Source organism: Tachyglossus aculeatus, chromosome 27 (assembly GCF_015852505.1).
Source record: "Tachyglossus aculeatus isolate mTacAcu1 chromosome 27, mTacAcu1.pri, whole genome shotgun sequence".
Lineage (NCBI taxonomy): Eukaryota > Metazoa > Chordata > Mammalia > Monotremata > Tachyglossidae > Tachyglossus > Tachyglossus aculeatus.
The window spans coordinates 5,290,771-5,309,780 of record NC_052092.1 but is presented as its reverse complement, the minus strand read 5'-3'; the positions used below and the strand labels follow the sequence as shown (position 1 = coordinate 5,309,780).

At 53.0% G+C, this 19,010-nt stretch overlaps 1 protein-coding gene across 2 annotated transcripts; it reads right to left on the bottom strand.

The window, feature by feature from the left end:
* Window positions 1–311: 311 nt before the first annotated feature.
* IFFO1 (intermediate filament family orphan 1) lies at window positions 312–17,563 on the bottom strand. 2 transcript variants are annotated; one of them, XM_038767889.1, is made up of 11 exons: window positions 17,418–17,563; window positions 14,668–15,020; window positions 7,865–7,925; window positions 6,839–6,934; window positions 6,501–6,641; window positions 6,083–6,091; window positions 4,593–4,777; window positions 4,348–4,468; window positions 3,952–4,047; window positions 1,265–1,395; window positions 312–897 (listed from the first exon to the last, which is right to left on the bottom strand). In XM_038767889.1, the coding sequence occupies exons 1-11, from the start codon at window positions 17,496–17,498 to the stop codon at window positions 798–800; spliced, it is 1,374 nt and encodes a 457-aa protein (XP_038623817.1). In that variant the 5' UTR covers window positions 17,499–17,563; the 3' UTR covers window positions 312–797. The 2 variants fall into 2 exon arrangements, with proteins under 2 accessions (XP_038623817.1, XP_038623818.1); XM_038767890.1 differs by lacking the exon at window positions 6,083–6,091.
* Between the last annotated feature and the right edge of the window lie 1,447 nt (window positions 17,564–19,010).

Below are 19,010 nucleotides of genomic sequence, written 5' to 3'. Positions count from 1 at the left end.
CCTCTATTGGAATGGGCCCCTGCTTTTATTTACACTTTCCTTATCTCGAGTTTGTCCCCTAACTCGAGAACGGGAGGCAGGGAACTAAATCCTGCGCATCCCAGGCCCTATGTCCACCATCCCATACCTTTAATACTCTATAGCTTGGGCCCGAGGGGGAGCTCAGTTACCCCCATGGGGGCTGGGATGCACCTTCCCCTTTTCCTTTTCCACAGCCAAGTCCTAGGATAGGGGTTGGGGGAGACAGGGTGGGCTGGTCTGCCCCAGGCCCCCACCACCCATCCAGCCCCCTTCCTCATTGCCTAGATGCCACAGTGGGGCCAGAGGTGGACAGAATGGCCCCTTTAATGCATGGCACTTGGGGCGAGGCAGGGAGAGGGGCGTATGCCCCTTCCTGGGGGTTACATACATAGATACACAACCCAAACACACAAAAACACGGACAGAGCAGCGAAGCCAGCAGCAGGGTCGGCTCCAGCCCAGCCTCCCCCTGAGGCAGCAAGAGCCTAGGCTCAGGCCTGTGCCCACCAGCACTGTCCAGTTCAAACAAGTGAGTCCAGTTAGCACCAGTAACAGGGGCCAAAGGTGGAGGTCTGGCTCCAGCCAGCAGCGGGGAGGAGGAGGAGGAAGGCAGGGCCCCACCCAGCAGCAACTGTAGTCTGGGCCTGGGAAGGGGAAAGGGGCAGCAGCCGGATGCACCACGGCCCCATCCATCCCTCCCTCCGTCCGTCCCTCAGTCCGGGGGAGGCCCCTGGAGTGGGCGCAGTGGGGGTGGGGGGCTGAGGGAGGGGCATCCCCTATCTCGTGGAGTCGTCAGATGGGCCGTGGCAATCGGCTTCCTCAGCTTGGCTGGGTGGCGCGTCGGTGGAGGGGGCCGCGGGGAAAGCAGGAGATTTCCTGGAAGAAGAGAGCTGTCATCCTGGGGGCCCCTCCCTCGGGATGGGTGGAACCGCCCCTTCCCGGCTCCCCCAAGAAGGGCCCTCAACCCCAACTCTACTTCCTCCTTGACTTGGGGAGCCTCCTTGACAGATGGGACTACCCCTTGTCAAGTTGTCCCCAGGCAGGCTTTGCAGGAAGCAGCGGGGCCCGGGCCCTGTTGGTGCCCATCTCCTTCGCCATTTAAAACTCTAAACTCCTCCCGTGCAGGGATCGGGGGCAGGGGCCGTGGCTGCCCAACTACAGTTGGATGAATTGGTGCCAGCGCAGCCCCCGGGGGCTCGGTGCCCACCCCTTCCAACCCCACGGGCCCGGGCGGCGCCCTCACCGGTCTCCAGACTGGGTGATGAGGCGGCGGCAGGTCTCCATCTGCACGTCCAGCCCGCGCTTCATGCTGCACATCTCCATGTATTCGTGCAGGTGCCGGTTCATGTCCTTCTTGGCCGTGGCCAGCTCCAGCTGTGGGGAGAACGGCCTGAGTGGGAGGGTTGGTGGGCGACCGGACCGTTCATCAGCTGTCCCACAGCAGACAGGAGGAAGCGGGGGGACGGGGCCACCGCCCTTCACGTCCAACCCACTTTCGCCTCTCCCTCGGTGCTCAATGACTTCGAGCAGGTGGCTGGTTTGTTCATTCAGTCCTATCTATTGACTGCTTACTGGGTGCTGAGCACTAAGCACTTGGGAGAGTACAATAGAACAATAAACAGACTCATTCCCTGCCCACAGCGAGCTTACTGTCTAGAGACAGGTTTGTTCTGGCCGAGCCCATCATCATCATCATCATCATCAATAGTATTTATTGAGCGCTTACTATGTGCAGAGCACTGTACTAAGTGCTTGGGAAGTACAAATTGGCAACATATAGAGAGAGTCCCTACCCAACAGTGGGCTCACAGTCTAAAAGGGGGAGACAGAGAACAAAACCAACCATACTAACAAAATAAAATAAATAGAATAGATAGGTACAAATAAAATAAATAAATAAATAGAGTAATAAATATGTACAAACATATATACATATATACAGGTGCTGCGGGGAAGGGAAGGAGGTAAGATGGGGGGGATGGAGAGGGGGACGAGGGGGAGAGGAAGAAAGGGGCTCAGTATGGGAAGGCCTCCTGGAGGAGGTGAGCTCTCAGCAGGGCCTTGAAGGGAGGAAGAGAGCTAGCTTGGCGGATGGGCAGAGGGAGGGCATTCCAGGCCCGGGGGATGACGTGGGCCGGGGGTCGATGGCGGGACAGGCGAGAACAAGGTACGGTGAGGAGATTAGTGGCGGAGGAGCGGAGGGTGCGGGCTGGGCTGTAGAAGGAGAGAAGGGAGGTGAGGTAGGAGGGGGCGAAAGGATGGACAGCCTTGAAGCCCAGGGTGAGGAGTTTCTGCCTGATAACTGCAGATAACTGCAGATAACTGCAGCCCACTGCAGGTTTACCGTGTAGGTCTTCTTGCTTCCCTGCTTAGACTGGGCCGGGAAGGGACTGGGTTTTCCCATTCCTATCGTTTGCTCCCGAGTGCCCAGTATGACCTCCAGCCCCCAGCGGGTGTTTGATACAGCACCGGGCCAATGCTAGGGTAGCTGCTGAATTCGGACTTGCCAGGTCATCGCCGTGGACCCCAGATGGAGAAACCCAGAGTGGGGCCGGGGGCGGACACGGAACCAAGGCCTAAACGAAAGGCCGAGGAGTCCAGAGGAAGACAGACGGGGGACTAAAGGAATTCCAGGGCTCTTTGGTCAAGGAAATCTAGATGGGAGTGGGAATAAAAGCACAGGTTTGTGTTCCTGAGAGGGATGCAAGGCCGGGGAGAGGAGGCGGGTGGGGTGGGGAGAATAAGGCCAGTTCTACAGGCTACAGAGCTCCTGAAGTCACCGGGCCACGCAAATTGTGGGCCTGCTGGCTGTGGGAAGGTCAGGCAAGCCCTGCTCCTCCCTCCCTCTCTGCATTTCCTTCCTCCCACAGGCCAGTTGCCCGGGAGAGAGCTGGCTCTTTGAAGGGGGGCAGGGCAGGGCCTCAGAGTGGAGACTCACCAGAAGATGGATGAAGCCAAGGGGAACAAGAGGAGGGGAGGGATGGGTGGGGGAACAAAGGGGTTGGGAGGTGGTTGCTGCCTGGAGGAGGGGGCCGGGGCTGGGGGAGAATGCAGGAGCAGGAAGCTGAAGCTATTGGCCTCCGGAAGTCATTTGCACATAGTAAGCGCTTAATAAATACCATTATTATTATTATTATTTAATACTTCTCCAGCTGGAGAAGCAGCGTGGCTCAGTGGAAAGAGCCCGGACTTTGGAGTCAAAGGTCATGGGTTCAAATCCCGGCTCCACCACTTGTCAGCTGTGTGACTTGGGGCAAGTCACTTCACTTCTCTGGGCCTCAGTTCCCTCATCTGTAAAATGGAGATGAAGACTGGGAGCCCCCCCGTGGGACAACCTGATTACCTTGTATCTACCCCAGCGTTTAGAACAGTGCGTTGCACATAGTAAGCGCTTAACAAATACCAACATTATTATTATTATTATTCTAATAATAAGTGCCAATTTGTACTTCCCAAGTGCTTAGTACAGTGCTCTGCACATAGTAAGCGCTCAATAAATACGATTGATGATGATGATGATGATGATTATTATTCTCTGGGCCTCAGTTACCTCACCTGTAAAATGGGGATGAAGACTGTGAGCCCCCCCATGGGACAACCTGATCACCTTGTTAACCTCCCCAGAGCTTAGAACAGTGCTTTGCACGTAGTAAGCGCTTAATAAATGCTATCATTATTATTATTATTATTGTTATTTAACTCCTCTATGCCTCAGTTCTCATCTGTAAAATGGGGATTAAGATTGTGAGCCCTACGTGGGATATGGACTGTGTCCAACCTGATCAGTTTGTACCTGCCCCAGTGCTTAGTACAGTGCCTGGCACATAGTCAGCGCTTAACAAATAACATTAAAAAAAAAAAGCCCCATTCTGTGGCCCTCCAGCCGGTCTCCCTCTCACCCCACCAGCCTCCTCTCCTCCTCCTCCTCACCTCAATCTGGTCGATGGTCTCCTGGTACTCCTTCTCCCGGGATTTGAACAGGGACTCCGTGTCCTTGATTACTTTCTCCAGACTGTCTTCCTGCTGCTGGGGGCCAGGCGGAGGAGGAGGAGGAGGAAGGGCCAGGAATGGGAGGGGAGAAAGGCAGGGAGGGGAGGAGGGAGAAATATTAAAAGCAGGAGGGGAAAGAGGAGAGGCCAAGAGAAGGAAGGCTGGGGAGGCCGAGGGAGGCTGAGAATCAGGGAATGTGTCCATTACATTGTTGTAGGGTACTCTCCCAAGAGCTAAATACAGTGCTCTGCACACAGTAAGTGCTCACTAAATACGATCGATTGAATGAATGGGATCAGGGATCTGGAGATGGGGAGGCCCGGGGGGGACTGGCACCTCGCCCTGAGCTTCCGCGGCCGCCATGGCGTAGCCCGAGAAATCTTCCCACAGCAGGAGCGTCTCCTCCGTCTCCTCCCAGGTCAGACTGTCGCAGTCGTCTTCAAAGTCGTACTCTCTCCTGGAGATGGGGGAGTGGGTTGGGGGGGGACAGTCGCATCACCGAGGGGCTCCCCAGGCTGGGAGGGGGGTGCGCGGAGATACCCGGCCTCGCAGCTAGCGAGAAAACCCGCGGCCCGACTCACAGCTGGTTCAGCATGCGCTGCATCTCCTCGTTGATGCTCAGGGCCGTGCCCTCGTCTTCGTCGCCGCCGGCAGGCTGGTGGGGCCCGTCCCCCTCGGGCTGGGGGGCCTCCTCCTCGCCCGCCGCTTTGCGGTCCCTCTTCCTCCCCGCCATGGCTGGGACCTTGATGGGAGACAAGTGCAGAGACTACAGAGACGAGGCCGGGGCAAGGGGCAGGGGGAAGAGGGACACACAAGCCGGGTGGGGATGGGTTGGAGGGGATAGACGCGCAGCCACCAACACAGACAGACAGACGCAAAGAGTCACAGCCCAGCCCTCCCTTCCCCGCCGATGCCGGACCCCCAGTGATGCCCCCGACGGAGAGGAAGCGGGGGACGGTGGTGAGACGGGGCGGGGAGGAGGGCTAGGAGGAGGTGGCGGGTGGAGGCGACGGACCGGGGTCCGAGAGAGGTGGGCCGGCTTTGACCGCAGAAGGAGAGGAAGGAAGGCGATTCCTAAAACGTCTTCTACCGAAATGACCCAACAGAGGATGGATCGATGGTACTTATTCGGCGCTTCCCGTGCGCGGGGCATTCATTCAATCGTATTTATTGAGCGCGTACTTTTAGACTGTGAGCCCACTGTTGGGTAGGGACTGTATATGTTGCCAACTTGTACTTCCCAAGCGCTTAGTACAGTGCTCTGCACACAGTAAGCACTCAATAAATACGACTGATTGATTGATTGCAGGGTACTAAGAACTCTGGGAGAGGACATTATGATAGGGTTGGTGGATGTGTTTTCCGCCCACAACGAGCTTACGGTGTAGAGGGGAAGACGGACATTAATAAATAATTAATAATTTACAGAAATGTTGAGAAGCAGCGTGGCTCAGTGGAAAGAGCCCGGGTTTTGGAGTCAGAGGTCACAGGTTCAAATCCCGGCTCCGCCACCTGGCAGCTGTGTGACTTTGGGGCATGTCATTTAACTTCTGTGTGCCTCAGTTACCTCACCTGTAAAAGGGGGATTAAGACTGTTGAGCCCCCCGTGGGACCACCTGATCACCTTGTAACCTCCCCAGCGCTTAGAACAGTGCTTTGCACACAGTAAGTGCTTAATAAATGCCATCATTATTATTATATGTTCCTGAGCGCCATGGGGCTGAGGGTGCGGCTAAGTACCAAATGCCCAAAGGTCAGAGATCCAAGTGCATAAATGATGTGGAAGGGAGAGGGAGCCAGGGAAAAGAGGGATTAATTGGGGAAGGCCAGAGAAGCGGTGGAAGTCTGTGTTTGGGGGCAGGGAGGGCGGGACTGTGGAGGAGGACCCAAAGAGTGAAGGAAAGAGGGGAGACGGAGAGGAGGAAAGGAGGGGCGCGGAGGCAGGCAAAGAGTCACAGAGACCGGCCGAGAGAAGTTGGCACTGAGAAGCCAAGAAGGGGTCCAAGTCGCCAGCCAGCCCTCCAGGTTAGTTTAGAGGCTGGTGAGGGAGGGGCACGAGGTTGGAACTAACCAGCTTCTTCTGGGGAAAGCAAGGGGGTGCGGGCAAAGGGGGTGGGTGGGGTGGGCAAGAAGGGAAGCGGATGGGAGAGAGAGAGAGGGAGGGAGGGAAAGAAGTGGCGTTAAGAGCTTGCTGGGCCGGTAGGGATGTTACCCCTCGCCCTCGGCTCCGCCTCGCCCCTCCCCGCCGTGCCCCTCGGATCCCGGGGAGGCCCTGGAGAGAGCGGGCTGGAGGGTCGGGGGCAACGGGGCACGGGGACGACGACATCGCCGGTCAGGGAGGGGCCGGGTAGGGGCTGCGTGGGAGGACGCGGTGCTCAGCAGGGGTGAGGGAGGTGCTGCCCGTGGCAGGCAGGCCGGGCCTCGCCGTCCCCCTGGTCGCCCACCCTCCTGCCCGCTCGCCCGTCTGCCCACCCGGCCTGCTGCCTCACCTGGAACATCTGGATCACATCCTCGCAGTTGCGCTGCTGGGCCACGTCACAGAGCTTGGCCGTGATGTCGATGCGGCGGCAGATGTCCATGTCCACCTTCATGGCTTTCTCCTGGATCTTGGTGTCCAGCTCCGTCAGGTTCTGCAGCGCCGGGGAGGGAGGCGGGGAGAGGTCGGGGGGCAGCCCCCTCTCCCAGGCCAACCATGGCATCCGCTACCCCGAGCCCCCGAGAGCGGCGACTGGGAGTCGGGACAGGGGTTGCTTTGCCCACTTGGCAGGCCTCACCCCCAGTTGGTGAGGGCACAGGCGGGGCAGGGGCACGGGCACATTGCACTCACGTTGCTCATAAGGCCCTTGAAGACCACCAGCTCAGCTTTGAGCTGTTCCACCTTCATAGCCAGCTCCTCCTGGCAAGCTTCGGCCTCCTGGGCTTCCTGTCGGGGAGAAGACGGGCACTGGTGACGTTGCCAGGCCCGGGGAGGAGACGGGCACGGCCGGGGGGAGCGGTGGAGGAGGTCACCGTCAATCCCGAGGGCTGGGAATGAGGTCGTGGACCGGAAATAGGGGAGGAGGAAAGATGGGGTTAATGGACGAAAGGAAGAGTGTTGCCCCAACTTGCTCCCTTTATTCATTTATTTATTTATTTATTTTACTTGTACATATCTATCCTATTTATTTTATTTTGTTGGTATGTTTGGTTTTGTTCTCTGTCTCCCCCTTTTAGACTGTGAGCCCACTGTTGGGTAGGGACTGTCTCTATGTGCTGCCAATTTGTACTTCCCAAGCGCTTAGTACAGTGCTCTGCACATAGTAAGCGCTCAATAAATACGATTGATGATGATGATGATCCCCCCTCCCAGCCCCAAGGCACTTACGTCCACATCTGTCATTTATTTACTTATATTAGCGTCTGTCTCCCCCTCTAGACGGTGGGCAGGGAATGGTGTCTGCTTTATTGTTATATTGTACTCTCCCAAGTGCTTAGTACAGCGCCCTGCACACAGTAAGTGCTCAATAAATACGATGGACTGACCGACTGACTAATGGAGAGAGCCCGGGGCCTGGAGTCAGGAGCCCTGAGTTCTAGTTCCAGCCCGGCTGCTGCGTGACCTTGGGAAAGTCACTTCACTTCTCCGGGCCTACGGTTCTTCCTCTGTGAAATGGGGAAAATAATCCTAATCCCTGCCTGCTCCTGCCTCACGGGGATGATGTAAGGCCAGAAATGGCAGCGACTGGGAAAATAAAAAGGGCTACGTGATAGTCAAAAGAGCTGTGAGGGAAGGGGACGAGGAGGTGCAGGAGCCAGAAGGAGGAGAGGAATGAAAGGGAAAGGAGGGGAGAGGAGGAGAGGTCCCACCCCTCACCTCCTGTAGCTCGGACACCCGCTCCTGAAGCTGAACCCGTACGGTGTATTCCTCTTCCCACCTGGCAGACAAGGAAGATAAGCAACAGTAGCTGGGTGACCGGCAGGTCCTCCCTCTGCCCCCAATTTCCGGAGGGTCCGGCCGGAACCAGCGGACCCTCCCCGTCCCGGCGTGGCAGCAGCTGCCGGGTGCGGCCCCGGCCCAGCCGCTCTCCCATCCGCCTGCCCACCCGCCCACCGGAGGACAAGGCTGGCCAGCTGCCGGCCCGGCTCTCCGAAGCCACGCACCACCAACTATATTTAAGAGCAGCTGCCGCCGCACCACTCCCCTCGCCGCTCGCTGCCCTTTCTCCCCAGTACCAGCCGGCCAGCCCGACTTGCCCCTCTTTTTTTTTTTTACGGTATTTATTAAGCACTTACCACGTCCCAGGCAACGTACTAAGCGCTGGGGTAAACACGAGCTCATCAGGTTGGACACAGCCCACGACCTACATGGGGCTCACAGACCCAGGTGACGGATGAGGTAGCTGAGGCCCAGAGAAGTGAAGTGACCTGCTTAAGGTCACACAGCCGGCAAGCGGTAGGATCGCGATTAGAACCCGGGCCTTTCAGACACCCAGGCCCGGGTTATAATAATAATAATGGCATTTATTAAGCGCTATGTGCAAAGCACTGCTCTAAGCGCTGGTCCAGTAGGCAAACACTGCTTGTCCAGCCAGCAGCGGTCCTCCCCTGAAGTCTCCTGCCTGGATCTAGGCCATACACCTCCCGAGGGGGCAACCTGAGGAGAGGTGTGTGGAGGGCATGGACCCTCTGTAGTCACAGTCTACCAGTAGCCTGGGTCCGGGGACACCCAGTCCCCTCTCCACTCCCCACCTCACCCCGACTACGGCCGGCCTGGAGGAGCTGGGAAGTCAGGAGGCTCAGGACAGTGATGGCAGGAAGGGGGATGGTGGAAATAACCTCCCTCGGAAGAAAACTCCCCTTGGGGGCCCCGGCCCAGAGGGGCAGGCCTTGTTGGGGGCCCGGCCCCATCACCCTATCACAGTGGGGGCTGCCTCCAGGGGCATGGGTGGGACAGACCTCTGCCCCCAACGCCGCTTGGATGGGGCGGTTTGGGGGGCAGAGAGAGAGAGAGAAAGAGAGAACCCAATCCAGGAGAGCCAGAGGAAGGCAGAGCCTAAATAAGAAGTGGCAGGAGGCAGGGCCGAGGCGAGGGCCCCCTCTGGCCCCCGCGTCCTCGGAGACCCAGGAGAACCAACTGGCGGTTCTGGAGTCCAGCCCGTCCTCCGTCCCCCCCCCCCCCCCGGCTCTCCGCTCCTCCTTGCTCCCCTGGCCGCACCCTCCTCCGCCAGAGCCTTGGCCGCCCCCATCTGCAATGCAGCGCTCCTAATTATAACAACTCACTGCAGCATAGCTCGCCTGCCCCCCAGCCCCACTGGGGAGGTGGACCGGACGTCCGGACGCCGGGGCCCGCTGCCTGCTGCCAGCTCCCTGGCTTGCCCAGCCCAGCCGGGGGCTCTCACTGCTTCCTCCACCATAGGAGGCCCTCGAACTCCGACACTGTGGCTCCCCTGTGCCTGTGGGGAAGTTGGGTGGGGGCCAAGCTGACAGCACCCACCCTCCCAGGAAGCAGGATGGAATGGGGGATGTCGGGGGTGGCAGGGCGTTGCTTTTCATGGGTCCCCCAAATCCATGGGGAGAAAGGTATCGTGGGATCGGAACCAGGGAGGTCTGTACGAGCACCTCTAACCCTCTTGACAAAGGTCACCCCGGGAATCAGGAATCAGTCCTGCCTCTCTCAGCATCCCTCCTGCTGCCAGGCCGGGCTGAGGCTATACCTGGCCCTTGAAGAGGGTGAAGAGAGGGGGAAGGAGTGAGGGGGCAGGGGGGCAGGGGGGCGGGACCATTGGGGCTCGGGGTAAGTGGCATCGTGCTGAGCCAAGCAGCCCCGGGGGCTCGGCCTCACCATCCCTGCAGCTGGCAACTGTGCCCGCACTGGCGGTCCCAGAGCGGGATTCAAACCAGGAGCTCAGGAGGCCCAAGCCTTCTCAGAAGCCCCCACCTCAGGGGCCCTTGGAGGCTGATGCCACAGTGGCGGCCGGGGCTGGGCCCCGTTACTACGAGTAACGTAACTACAAATACCATCTGCCACTTGTCTGCTGTGTGACCTTAGGTAAAGTCACTTGACTGCTCCAGGCCTCGGTAACCTCATCTTGTAAAATGGGGTTGAGACTGTGAGCCCCACATGGCTCAGGGATTGTGTCCAACCCGATTTGCTTGGATCCACCCCAGGGCTTAGCACAGCTCCTGGCACACAAAGTAAGCACTTCACAAATGCCACAGTTACTATTTGCCCAGTGCTTAGAACAGTGCTTGGCACATAGTAAGCGCTTAATAAATGCCATCATTATTATTGTTATTATTAGTAGTATTACATTCACAGCCTGGCTCATTCTAGTCCTCTCCGAGGCCCCGGATCCCTGCCCCCCAATCCCAATCTACTCACAACCCACCTGGATACCACTGGGTCCACCCACCATGGCCGGTGCCCCCCTCCCAGGGCCGCTCCCAGCCACAGCTAGGGCAAGGCTGGCACGGTCCTGGTCCTGCCAGGCAGAGCCCGGGCATGCTGCTTGAGAAGCAGCATGGTCTAGTGGATAGAGCACAGCCCTGGGAGACAGAAGGACCCGGGTCCTAATCCCGGCTCAGCCGCTTGCCTGCTGTGGGATCTTGGACAAGTCACTTCACTTCTCTGGCCCTCAGTTCCCTCATCTGTAAAATGGGGGTGAACACTGTGAGCCCCATGGGGGCCAGGGACTGTGTCCAACCCGATATGCTTGCATCCACCCCAGCGCCTGGCAATAGTCTGCCCTTCATAAATGACACAATTATTAATTATCTTATCTCAATTATCACAATTATCTTTTAGACTGTGAGCCCACTGTTGGGTAGGGACTGCCTCTATATGTTGCCAACTTGGACTTCCCAAGCGCTTCGCACAGTGCTCTGCACACAGTAAGCGCTCAATAAATACGACTGATTGATTAACGATTAGAATCAGGAGAGAGAGATGGCTGAGAGTCTGAAGCACCTCTGGGGTCAGTCCCAACCACCGGCCCTGGCACGGTGTAATGTCGGGCTCGTCCCCGAACCGAGCCCATTTTTCCCCGGGGGAGTGTGGACCCCCGCCTTGCTCCAGAGCCCACGTCACGGGGCAGGGCTCCTGAAGGGAATCCGTTTATCAATCAATCGTATTTATTGAGCGCTTACTGTGTGCAGAGCACTGGACTAAGCGCTTGGGAAGTACAAGTTGGCAACATATAGAGACAGTCATCATCAATCATCATCAATCGTATTTATTGAGTGCTTACTATGTGCAGAGCACTGTACTAAGCGCTTGGGAAGTACAAATTGGCCACATATAGAGACAGTCCCTACCCAACAGTGGGCTCACAGTCTAAAAGACTAGCCCCAGTGGCTGCCCCGAGCCCACGGCCTCCCTGAGCTGGGGCCGAAGGCCGCCGTCCCTTTCCCACAGAGGGGTTCCTGAACTTGTACTTTCCAAGCGCTTAGTACAGTGCTCTGCACATAGTAAGCGCTCAATAAATACGATTGAATGAACGGATGGGGTTCCCCCGGTCTCCCCCTGGCTCCCAGACTGTAGGGGAAGCAACAACACTCGTGCCTGTTCCCCCAACCCCGCCAGGCCCCGCTGTGGCATATGAGTGATTCATATAGAGATCATCCGTTTACGTCCTTTACACTGCCAGCCATCACGGCCACCGTCCCGGACGTCCGTTTCTCGGCTAGGCCCCTTTCCCGGCCCGGAGACCTCCGGTCACCCCCCTCCTGCTGCCCCCCACCTCAGATCCTGGGGGGAGTGAGGGTCTGGAGAAGCAGCGCGGCTCAGTGGAAAAAGCCCGGGCTTTGGAGTCAGAGGTCATGGGTTCGAATCCCGGCTCCGCCACTTGTCAGCTGTGTGACTTCGGGCATGTCACAACTGCTCTGTGCCTCAGTTACCTCATTTGTGAAATGGGGATGAAGACTGTGAATCCCCCGTGGGACAGCCCGATCACCTTGTAACCTCCCCAGCGCTTAGAACGGTGCTTTGCACATAGTAAGCGCTTAATAAATGCCATCATTATTATTATTATTTGAACTGATGAAACTTGTCTACTCTAGCACTTACTCTGTGCTAAGCACTGTACTAAGTAAGAGCTTAATAAATGCCATTATTATTATTATTATTATTATTAATAAAGCCGGGGGAGCCGCTGGGCTTCTAGGCCCCCGATTTCAAGAGACTCTGTTTGCAGCTCCTCACTGTGGTGATTATAATAACGATGATGATGATAATCATCATTTAGACTGTAAGCCCACTATTGGGTAGGGACTGTCTCTAGATGTTGCCAACTTGTACTTCCCAAGCGCTTAGTACGGTGCTCTGCACACAGTAAGCGCTCAATAAATACGACTGATTGATTGATTGATTGATAATAATAATAATAATGACAACGGCAAAAACCTGTTAAGCAGTCACTCGCTACCAAGCGCTAGAGTCAATATAAGATCTAGCCCAGAGCTCAGAACGGCGCTTGGAACTTAGTAGGCGCTTAACAAATAGCATCATTATTGTTATAATAATAATAATAATGATGGTATTTGTTAAGCGCGGCACCTAGTAGGCGCTTAACAAATAGCATCATTATTGTTGTAATAATAATAATAATGATGGTATTTGTTAAGCGCGGCACCTAGCAGGCGCTTAACAAATAGCATCATTATTGTTATAATAATAATAATAATGATGGTATTTGTTAAGTGTGGCACCTAGTAAGCGCTTAACAAATAGCATCATTATTGTTATAATAATAATAATAATGATGGTATTTGTTAAGCGCAGAACCTACTAGGCGCTTAACAAATAGCATCGTTATTGTTATAATAATAATAATAATGATGATGGTATTTGTTAAGTGCGGCACCTAGTAGGCGCTTAACAAATAGCATCATTATTGTTATAATAATAATAATAATGATGATGATGGTATTTGTTAAGCGCGGCACCTAGTAGGCGCTTAACAAATAGCATCATTATTGTTATAATAATAATAATGATGATGGTATTTGTTAAGCGCGGCACCTAGTAGGTACTTAACAAATAGCATGAGCCCACTGTTAGGTAGGGACCGTCTCTATATGTTGCCAACTTGTACTTCCCAAGAGCTTAGTACAGTGCTCTGCACACAGTAAGCGCTCAATAAATATGATTGATTGATTGATTGTTGTTATAATAATAATAATAACAATAATGATGGTACTTGTTAAGCATGGCACCTAGTAGGCGCTTAACAAATAGCATCATTATTGTTATAATAATAATAATAATGATGGTACTTGTTAAGCGCGGCACCTAGTAGGCGCTTAACAAATAGCATCATTATTGTTATAATAATAATAATGATGATGGTATTTAAGCACAGCACCTAGTAGGCACTTAACAAATAGCATCATTATTGTTAGAATAATAATAATAATAATGATGGTATTTGTTAAGTACGGCACCAAGTAGGTGCTTAACAAATAGCATCATTATTGTTATAATAATAATAATGATGATGGTATTTAAGCACGGCACCTAGTAGGTGCTTAACAAATAGCATCATTATTGTTAGAATAATAATAATAATAATGATGGCATTTGTTAAGCATGGCACCAAATAGGTGCTTAACAAATAGAAGCATTATTGTTATAATAATAATAATAATGATGATGGTACTTGCTAAGCACAGCAACTAGTAGGTGCTTAACAAATAGCATCATTATTGTTATAATAATAATAATGATGATGGTATTTAAGCACTGCACCTAGTAGGTGCTTAACAAATAGCATCATTATTGTTATAATAATAATAATAATAATGATGATGGTATTTGTTAAGTGCGGCACCAAGTAGGTGCTTAAGAAATAGCATCAGTATTGTTATAATAATAATAATAATGATGATGGTATTTAAGCAGGGCACCTAGTAGGCGCTTAACAAATAGCATCATTATTGTTATAATAATAATAAAAATGATGGTATTTGTTAAGCGCGGCACCTAGTAGGCGCTTAACAAATAGCATCATTATTGTTATAATAATAATGATGATGATGGTATTTAAGCACGGCACCTAGTAAGTGCTTAACAAATAGCATCATTATTGTTAGAATAATAATAATGATGGTATTTGTTAAGCGCGGCACCTAGTAGGCACTTAACAAATAGCATCATTATTGTTATAATAATAATAATGATGATGGTATTTAAGCACGGCACCTAGTAGGCGCTTAACAAATAGCATCATTATTGTTATAATAATAATAATGATGATGGTATTTAAGCACGGCACCTAGTAGGCGCTTAACAAATAGCATCATTATTGTTATAACCTGCGGTTCCGCTGCTTCCTGGCCAAGGTAATAATAATAATAATAATAATGATGATGGCATTTGTTAAGCGCTTACTATTCTAAGCGCTGGGGTAGATACAAGGTGATGAGGCGGGCCCACGGGGGGTTCACAGTCTTAATCCCCATTTTCCAGATGAGGGAAGCGAGGCCCAGGGAATCAATCAATCAATCAACCAATCATATTTATTGAGCGCTTACTGTGTGCAGAGCACTGTACTAAGCGCTTGGGAAGTACAAGTTGGCAACATATAGAGACAGTCCCTACCCAGCAGTGACTTGCCCAAAGTCACCCAGCTGAATGGACGGGGCAGATTCCCCATTCTGGATGGGGGTGGGCCCCGTTACCTGCGCTTGTACTCATCGCGCTCCCGCTTGACTTTGGCGAGGACGTTGTAGAGGGCGCGGATTTCGGGGGTGATGGTGTCGATCTGGACCCCCACCCCGTCGGGGTGCGTCCAGGACAGGCCCGGGCCCTGGACCAGGGCGGGCTCCAAGGTGGGCCCCGGCCGGCGGGCCTGCGAGAAGGACCAGATGGTGCCGGGCACGAAGCGGGCCGTCGAGGAGTAGGCCGAGGCGGGGGCCGGGGCCCCGACGGGGGTGGTCTGCACGGCCTGGTGACGCCGGTGGGCCGGGGGTCCCCGGAGGGCCTGCTGCAGCTCCTGCTCCAGGAGCCGGTTGCGCCGCTCCAACTCGTGCACCTTGAACGACAAGAAATCATCGAGGCGGCATTTCCGAAGCGCCCACCCTGTGCGGGGCACTGCTCTAAGCGCTGGGGCGGTTGCGGCGCTTGGAACAGTGCTTTGCATCATCATCATCAATCGTATTGATTGAGCGCTTACTGTGTGCAGAGCACTGTACTAAGCGCTTGGGAAGTACAAATTGGCACATAGTAAGCGCTTAACAAATGCCGCCATCATCATCATCAGGCAGAAACTCCTCACCCTGGGCTTCAAGATGGCATTTATGAAGCACCCACCCTGTGCAGGGCACTGCTCTAAGCGCTGGGGCGGTTCCGGCGCTTAGAACAGTGCTTTGCATCATCATCATCATCATCAATCATATTGATTGAGCGCTTACTGTGTGCAGAGCACTGTACTAAGCGCTTGGGAAGTACAAATTGGCACATAGAGCTTAACAAATGCCGCCATCATCATCACCAGGCAGAAACTCCTCACCCTGGGCTTCAAGACGGCATTTATGAAGCGCCCACCCTGTGCAGGGTGTATATATGTATATATGTTTGTACATATTTTTTACTCTATTTATTTATTTATTTATTTTATTTGTACATTTCTATTCTATTTATTTTATTTTGCTAGTATGTTTGGTTTTGTTCTCTGTCTCCCCCTTTTAGACTGTGAGCCCACTGTTGGGTAGGGACTGTCTCTAGATGTTGCCAATTTGTACTTCCCAAGCGCTTAGTACAGTGCTCTGCACATAGTAAGCGCTCAATAAATACGATTGATGATGATGATGATGCAGGGCACTGCTCTAAGTGCTGGGGCGGTTCCGGCGCTTAGAACAGTGCTTTGCACATAGTAAGCGCTTAACAAATGCCATCATCATCATCATCATCAGGCAGAAACTCCTCACCCTGGGCTTCAAGACGGCATTTATGAAGCGCCCACCCTGTGCAGGGCACTGCTCTAAGCGCTGGGGCGGTTCCGGCGCTTAGAACAGTGCTTTGCACATAGTAAGCGCTTAACAAATGCCATCATCATCATCATCAGGCAGAAACTCCTCACCCTGGGCTTCAAGACGGCATTTATGAAGCGCCCACCCTGTGCAGGGCACTGCTCTAAGCGCTGGGGCGGTTCTGGCGCTTGGAACAGTGCTTTGCACATAGTAAGCGCTTAACAAATGCCATCATCATCATCATCATCAGGCAGAAACTCCTCACCCTGGGCTTCAAGGCTGTCCATCACCTGCCCCCCTCCTACCTCCCCTCCCTTCTATCCTTCTCCAGCCCGGCCCGCACCCTCCCCGGGCCTCGTTCTCGCCTGTCCCGCCGGCCCACGTCATCCCCCGGGGCCTGGAATGCCCTCAATCAATCAATCAATTGCATTTATTGAGCGCTTACTGTGTGCAGAGCACTGGACTAAGCGCTTGGGAAGTCCAAGTCGGCAACATCTAGAGACGGTCCCTAACCCAACAGCGGGCTCACAGTCTAAAAGGGGGAGACAAGAGAACAAAACCAAACATACTAACAAAATAAAATAAATAGAATAGATATGTACAAGTAAAATAAATAAATAGGGTAATAAATATGCCCTCCCTCTGCCCATCCGCCAAGCTGGCTCTGTTCCTCCCTTCAAGGCCCTACTGAGAGCTCCCCTCCTCCGGGAGGCCTTCCCAGACTGAGCCCCTTCCTTCCTCTCCCCCTCGTCCCCCTCTCCACCACCCCCATCTTACCTCCTTCCCTTCCCCACAGCACCTGTATATGTGTATATATGTCTGTACATATTTACTACTCTATTTATTTTATTCGTACATATCTATTCTATTCATTTTATTTTGTTAGTATGTTTGGTTTTGTCCTCTGTCATCCCGTCTCTATATGTTGCCAATTTGTACTTCCCAAGCGCTTAGTACAGTGCTCTGCACATAGTAAGCGCTCAATAACCTCTGTCACCCCCTTTTAGACTGTGAGCCCAATGTTGGGTAGGGACTGTCTCTATAGGTTGCCAATTTGTACTTCCCAAGCGCTTAGTACAGTGCTCTGCACATAGTAAGCGCTCAATAAATATGATTGATTGATTGATTCCCACACTGAGCCCCTTCCTTCCTCTCCCCCTCGTCCCCCTCTCCATCCCCCCATCTTACCTCCTTCCCTTCCCCACAGCACCTGCATATGTTTGTACATATTTATTACTCTATTTATCTTACTTGTCCATATCTATTCTATTTATTTTATTTTGTCAGTATGTTTGGTTTTGTTCCCTGTCTCCCCCTCCTACACTGTGAGCCCGCTGTTGGGTAGGGGCTGTCTCTGTTGAGGACTTGGACCTCCCAAGCGCTTAGTCCAGTGCTCTGCACACCGTAGGCGCTCAATAAATACGATTGATTGATTGATTGGTGATGATTATTATTATTACCTTGGCCAGGAAGCAGCGGAACCGCAGGTTGAGGGTCTTGAGGACGTTGATGTTGGAGCCCAGGTCGTTGCGGAGGGCCATGGTGGGGGGCCCAGGGGGGGACGGAGAGGGGGCCTGCGGCCCGGGGAACGGGGAGGGACCGAATAACGGATTCATGGCTGCGCCCTGGGCCTCGAAACCGGGCCGGGGGCGGGCCTGGGGCGGACCCCACCCTCGCCAATCCCACCGCCCCGGAGGCGGGGCCCGACGGACAGGCCCGGCCTTCATCCATTCAATCGCCTTTATTGAGCGCTTACTGTGTGCCCAGCATTGGACTAATCAATCCATCAATCATCATCAATCGTATTTATTGAGCGCTTACTGTGTGCGGAGCACTGGACTAAGCGCTTGGGAAGTCCAAGTTGGTAACATATAGAGACAGTCCCTACCCAGCAGTGGGCTCACAGTCTAAAAGGGGGAAACAGAGAACGAAACCAAACAAACAGAATAGATATCATCATTATCATCAATCGTATTTACTGAGCGCTTACTGTGTGCACAGCACTGGACTAATCAATCCATCAATCATCATCCTCATCAATCGTATTTATTGAGCGCTTACTGCGTGCAGAGCGCTGTACTAAGCGCTTGGGAAGTACAAATTGGCAACACATAGAGACAGGCCCTACCCAACAGCGGGCTCACAGTCTAAAAGGGGGAGACGGAGAAAGATCCAAACATACCAACAAAATAAAATAAATAGGACAGAAATGTACAAGTAAAATAAATAAATAAATAAATAAATAGAGTAATAAATATGTACAACCATATATACATATATACAGGGAGGAGTCCCTACCCAACAGTGGGCTCACAGTCTAAAAGGGGGAGACAGAGAACGAAACCAGACTAACAAAATAGAATAAATAGAATAGATATCATCATCATCATCGATCGTATTTATTGAGCGCTTACTGCGTGCGGAGCACTGGACTAAGCGCTTGGGAAGTCCAAGTTGGTAACATATAGAGACAGTCCCTACCCAGCAGCGGGCTCACAGTCTAAAAGGGGGAGACAGAGAACGAAACCAAACATACTAACAAAATAGAATAGATATCATCATCATCATCAATCGTATTTATTGAGCGCTTACTGTGTGCGGAGCACTGTACTAAGCGCTTGGGAAGTACAAGTAGGCAACACATAGAGACAGTCCCTACCCACCAGCGGGCTCACAGTCTAAAAGGGGGAGACAGAGAACAAAACCAAACATACTAACAAAATAGAATAAATAGAATAGATATCATCATCATCATCGATCGTATTTATTGAGCGCTTACTGTGTGCGGAGCACTGGGCTGAGCGCTTGGGAAGTACAAGTAGGCAACACATAGAGACAGTCCCTACCCACCAGCGGGCTCACAGTCTAAAAGGGGGAGACAGAGAACAAAACCAAACATACTAACAAAATAGAATAAATAGAATAGATATCATCATCATCGTCGATCGTATTTATTGAGCGCTTACTGCGTGCGGAGCACTGGACTGAGCGCTTGGGAAGTACAAGTTGGTAACATCTAGAGACGGTCCCTACCCAGCAGTGGGCTCCCAGTC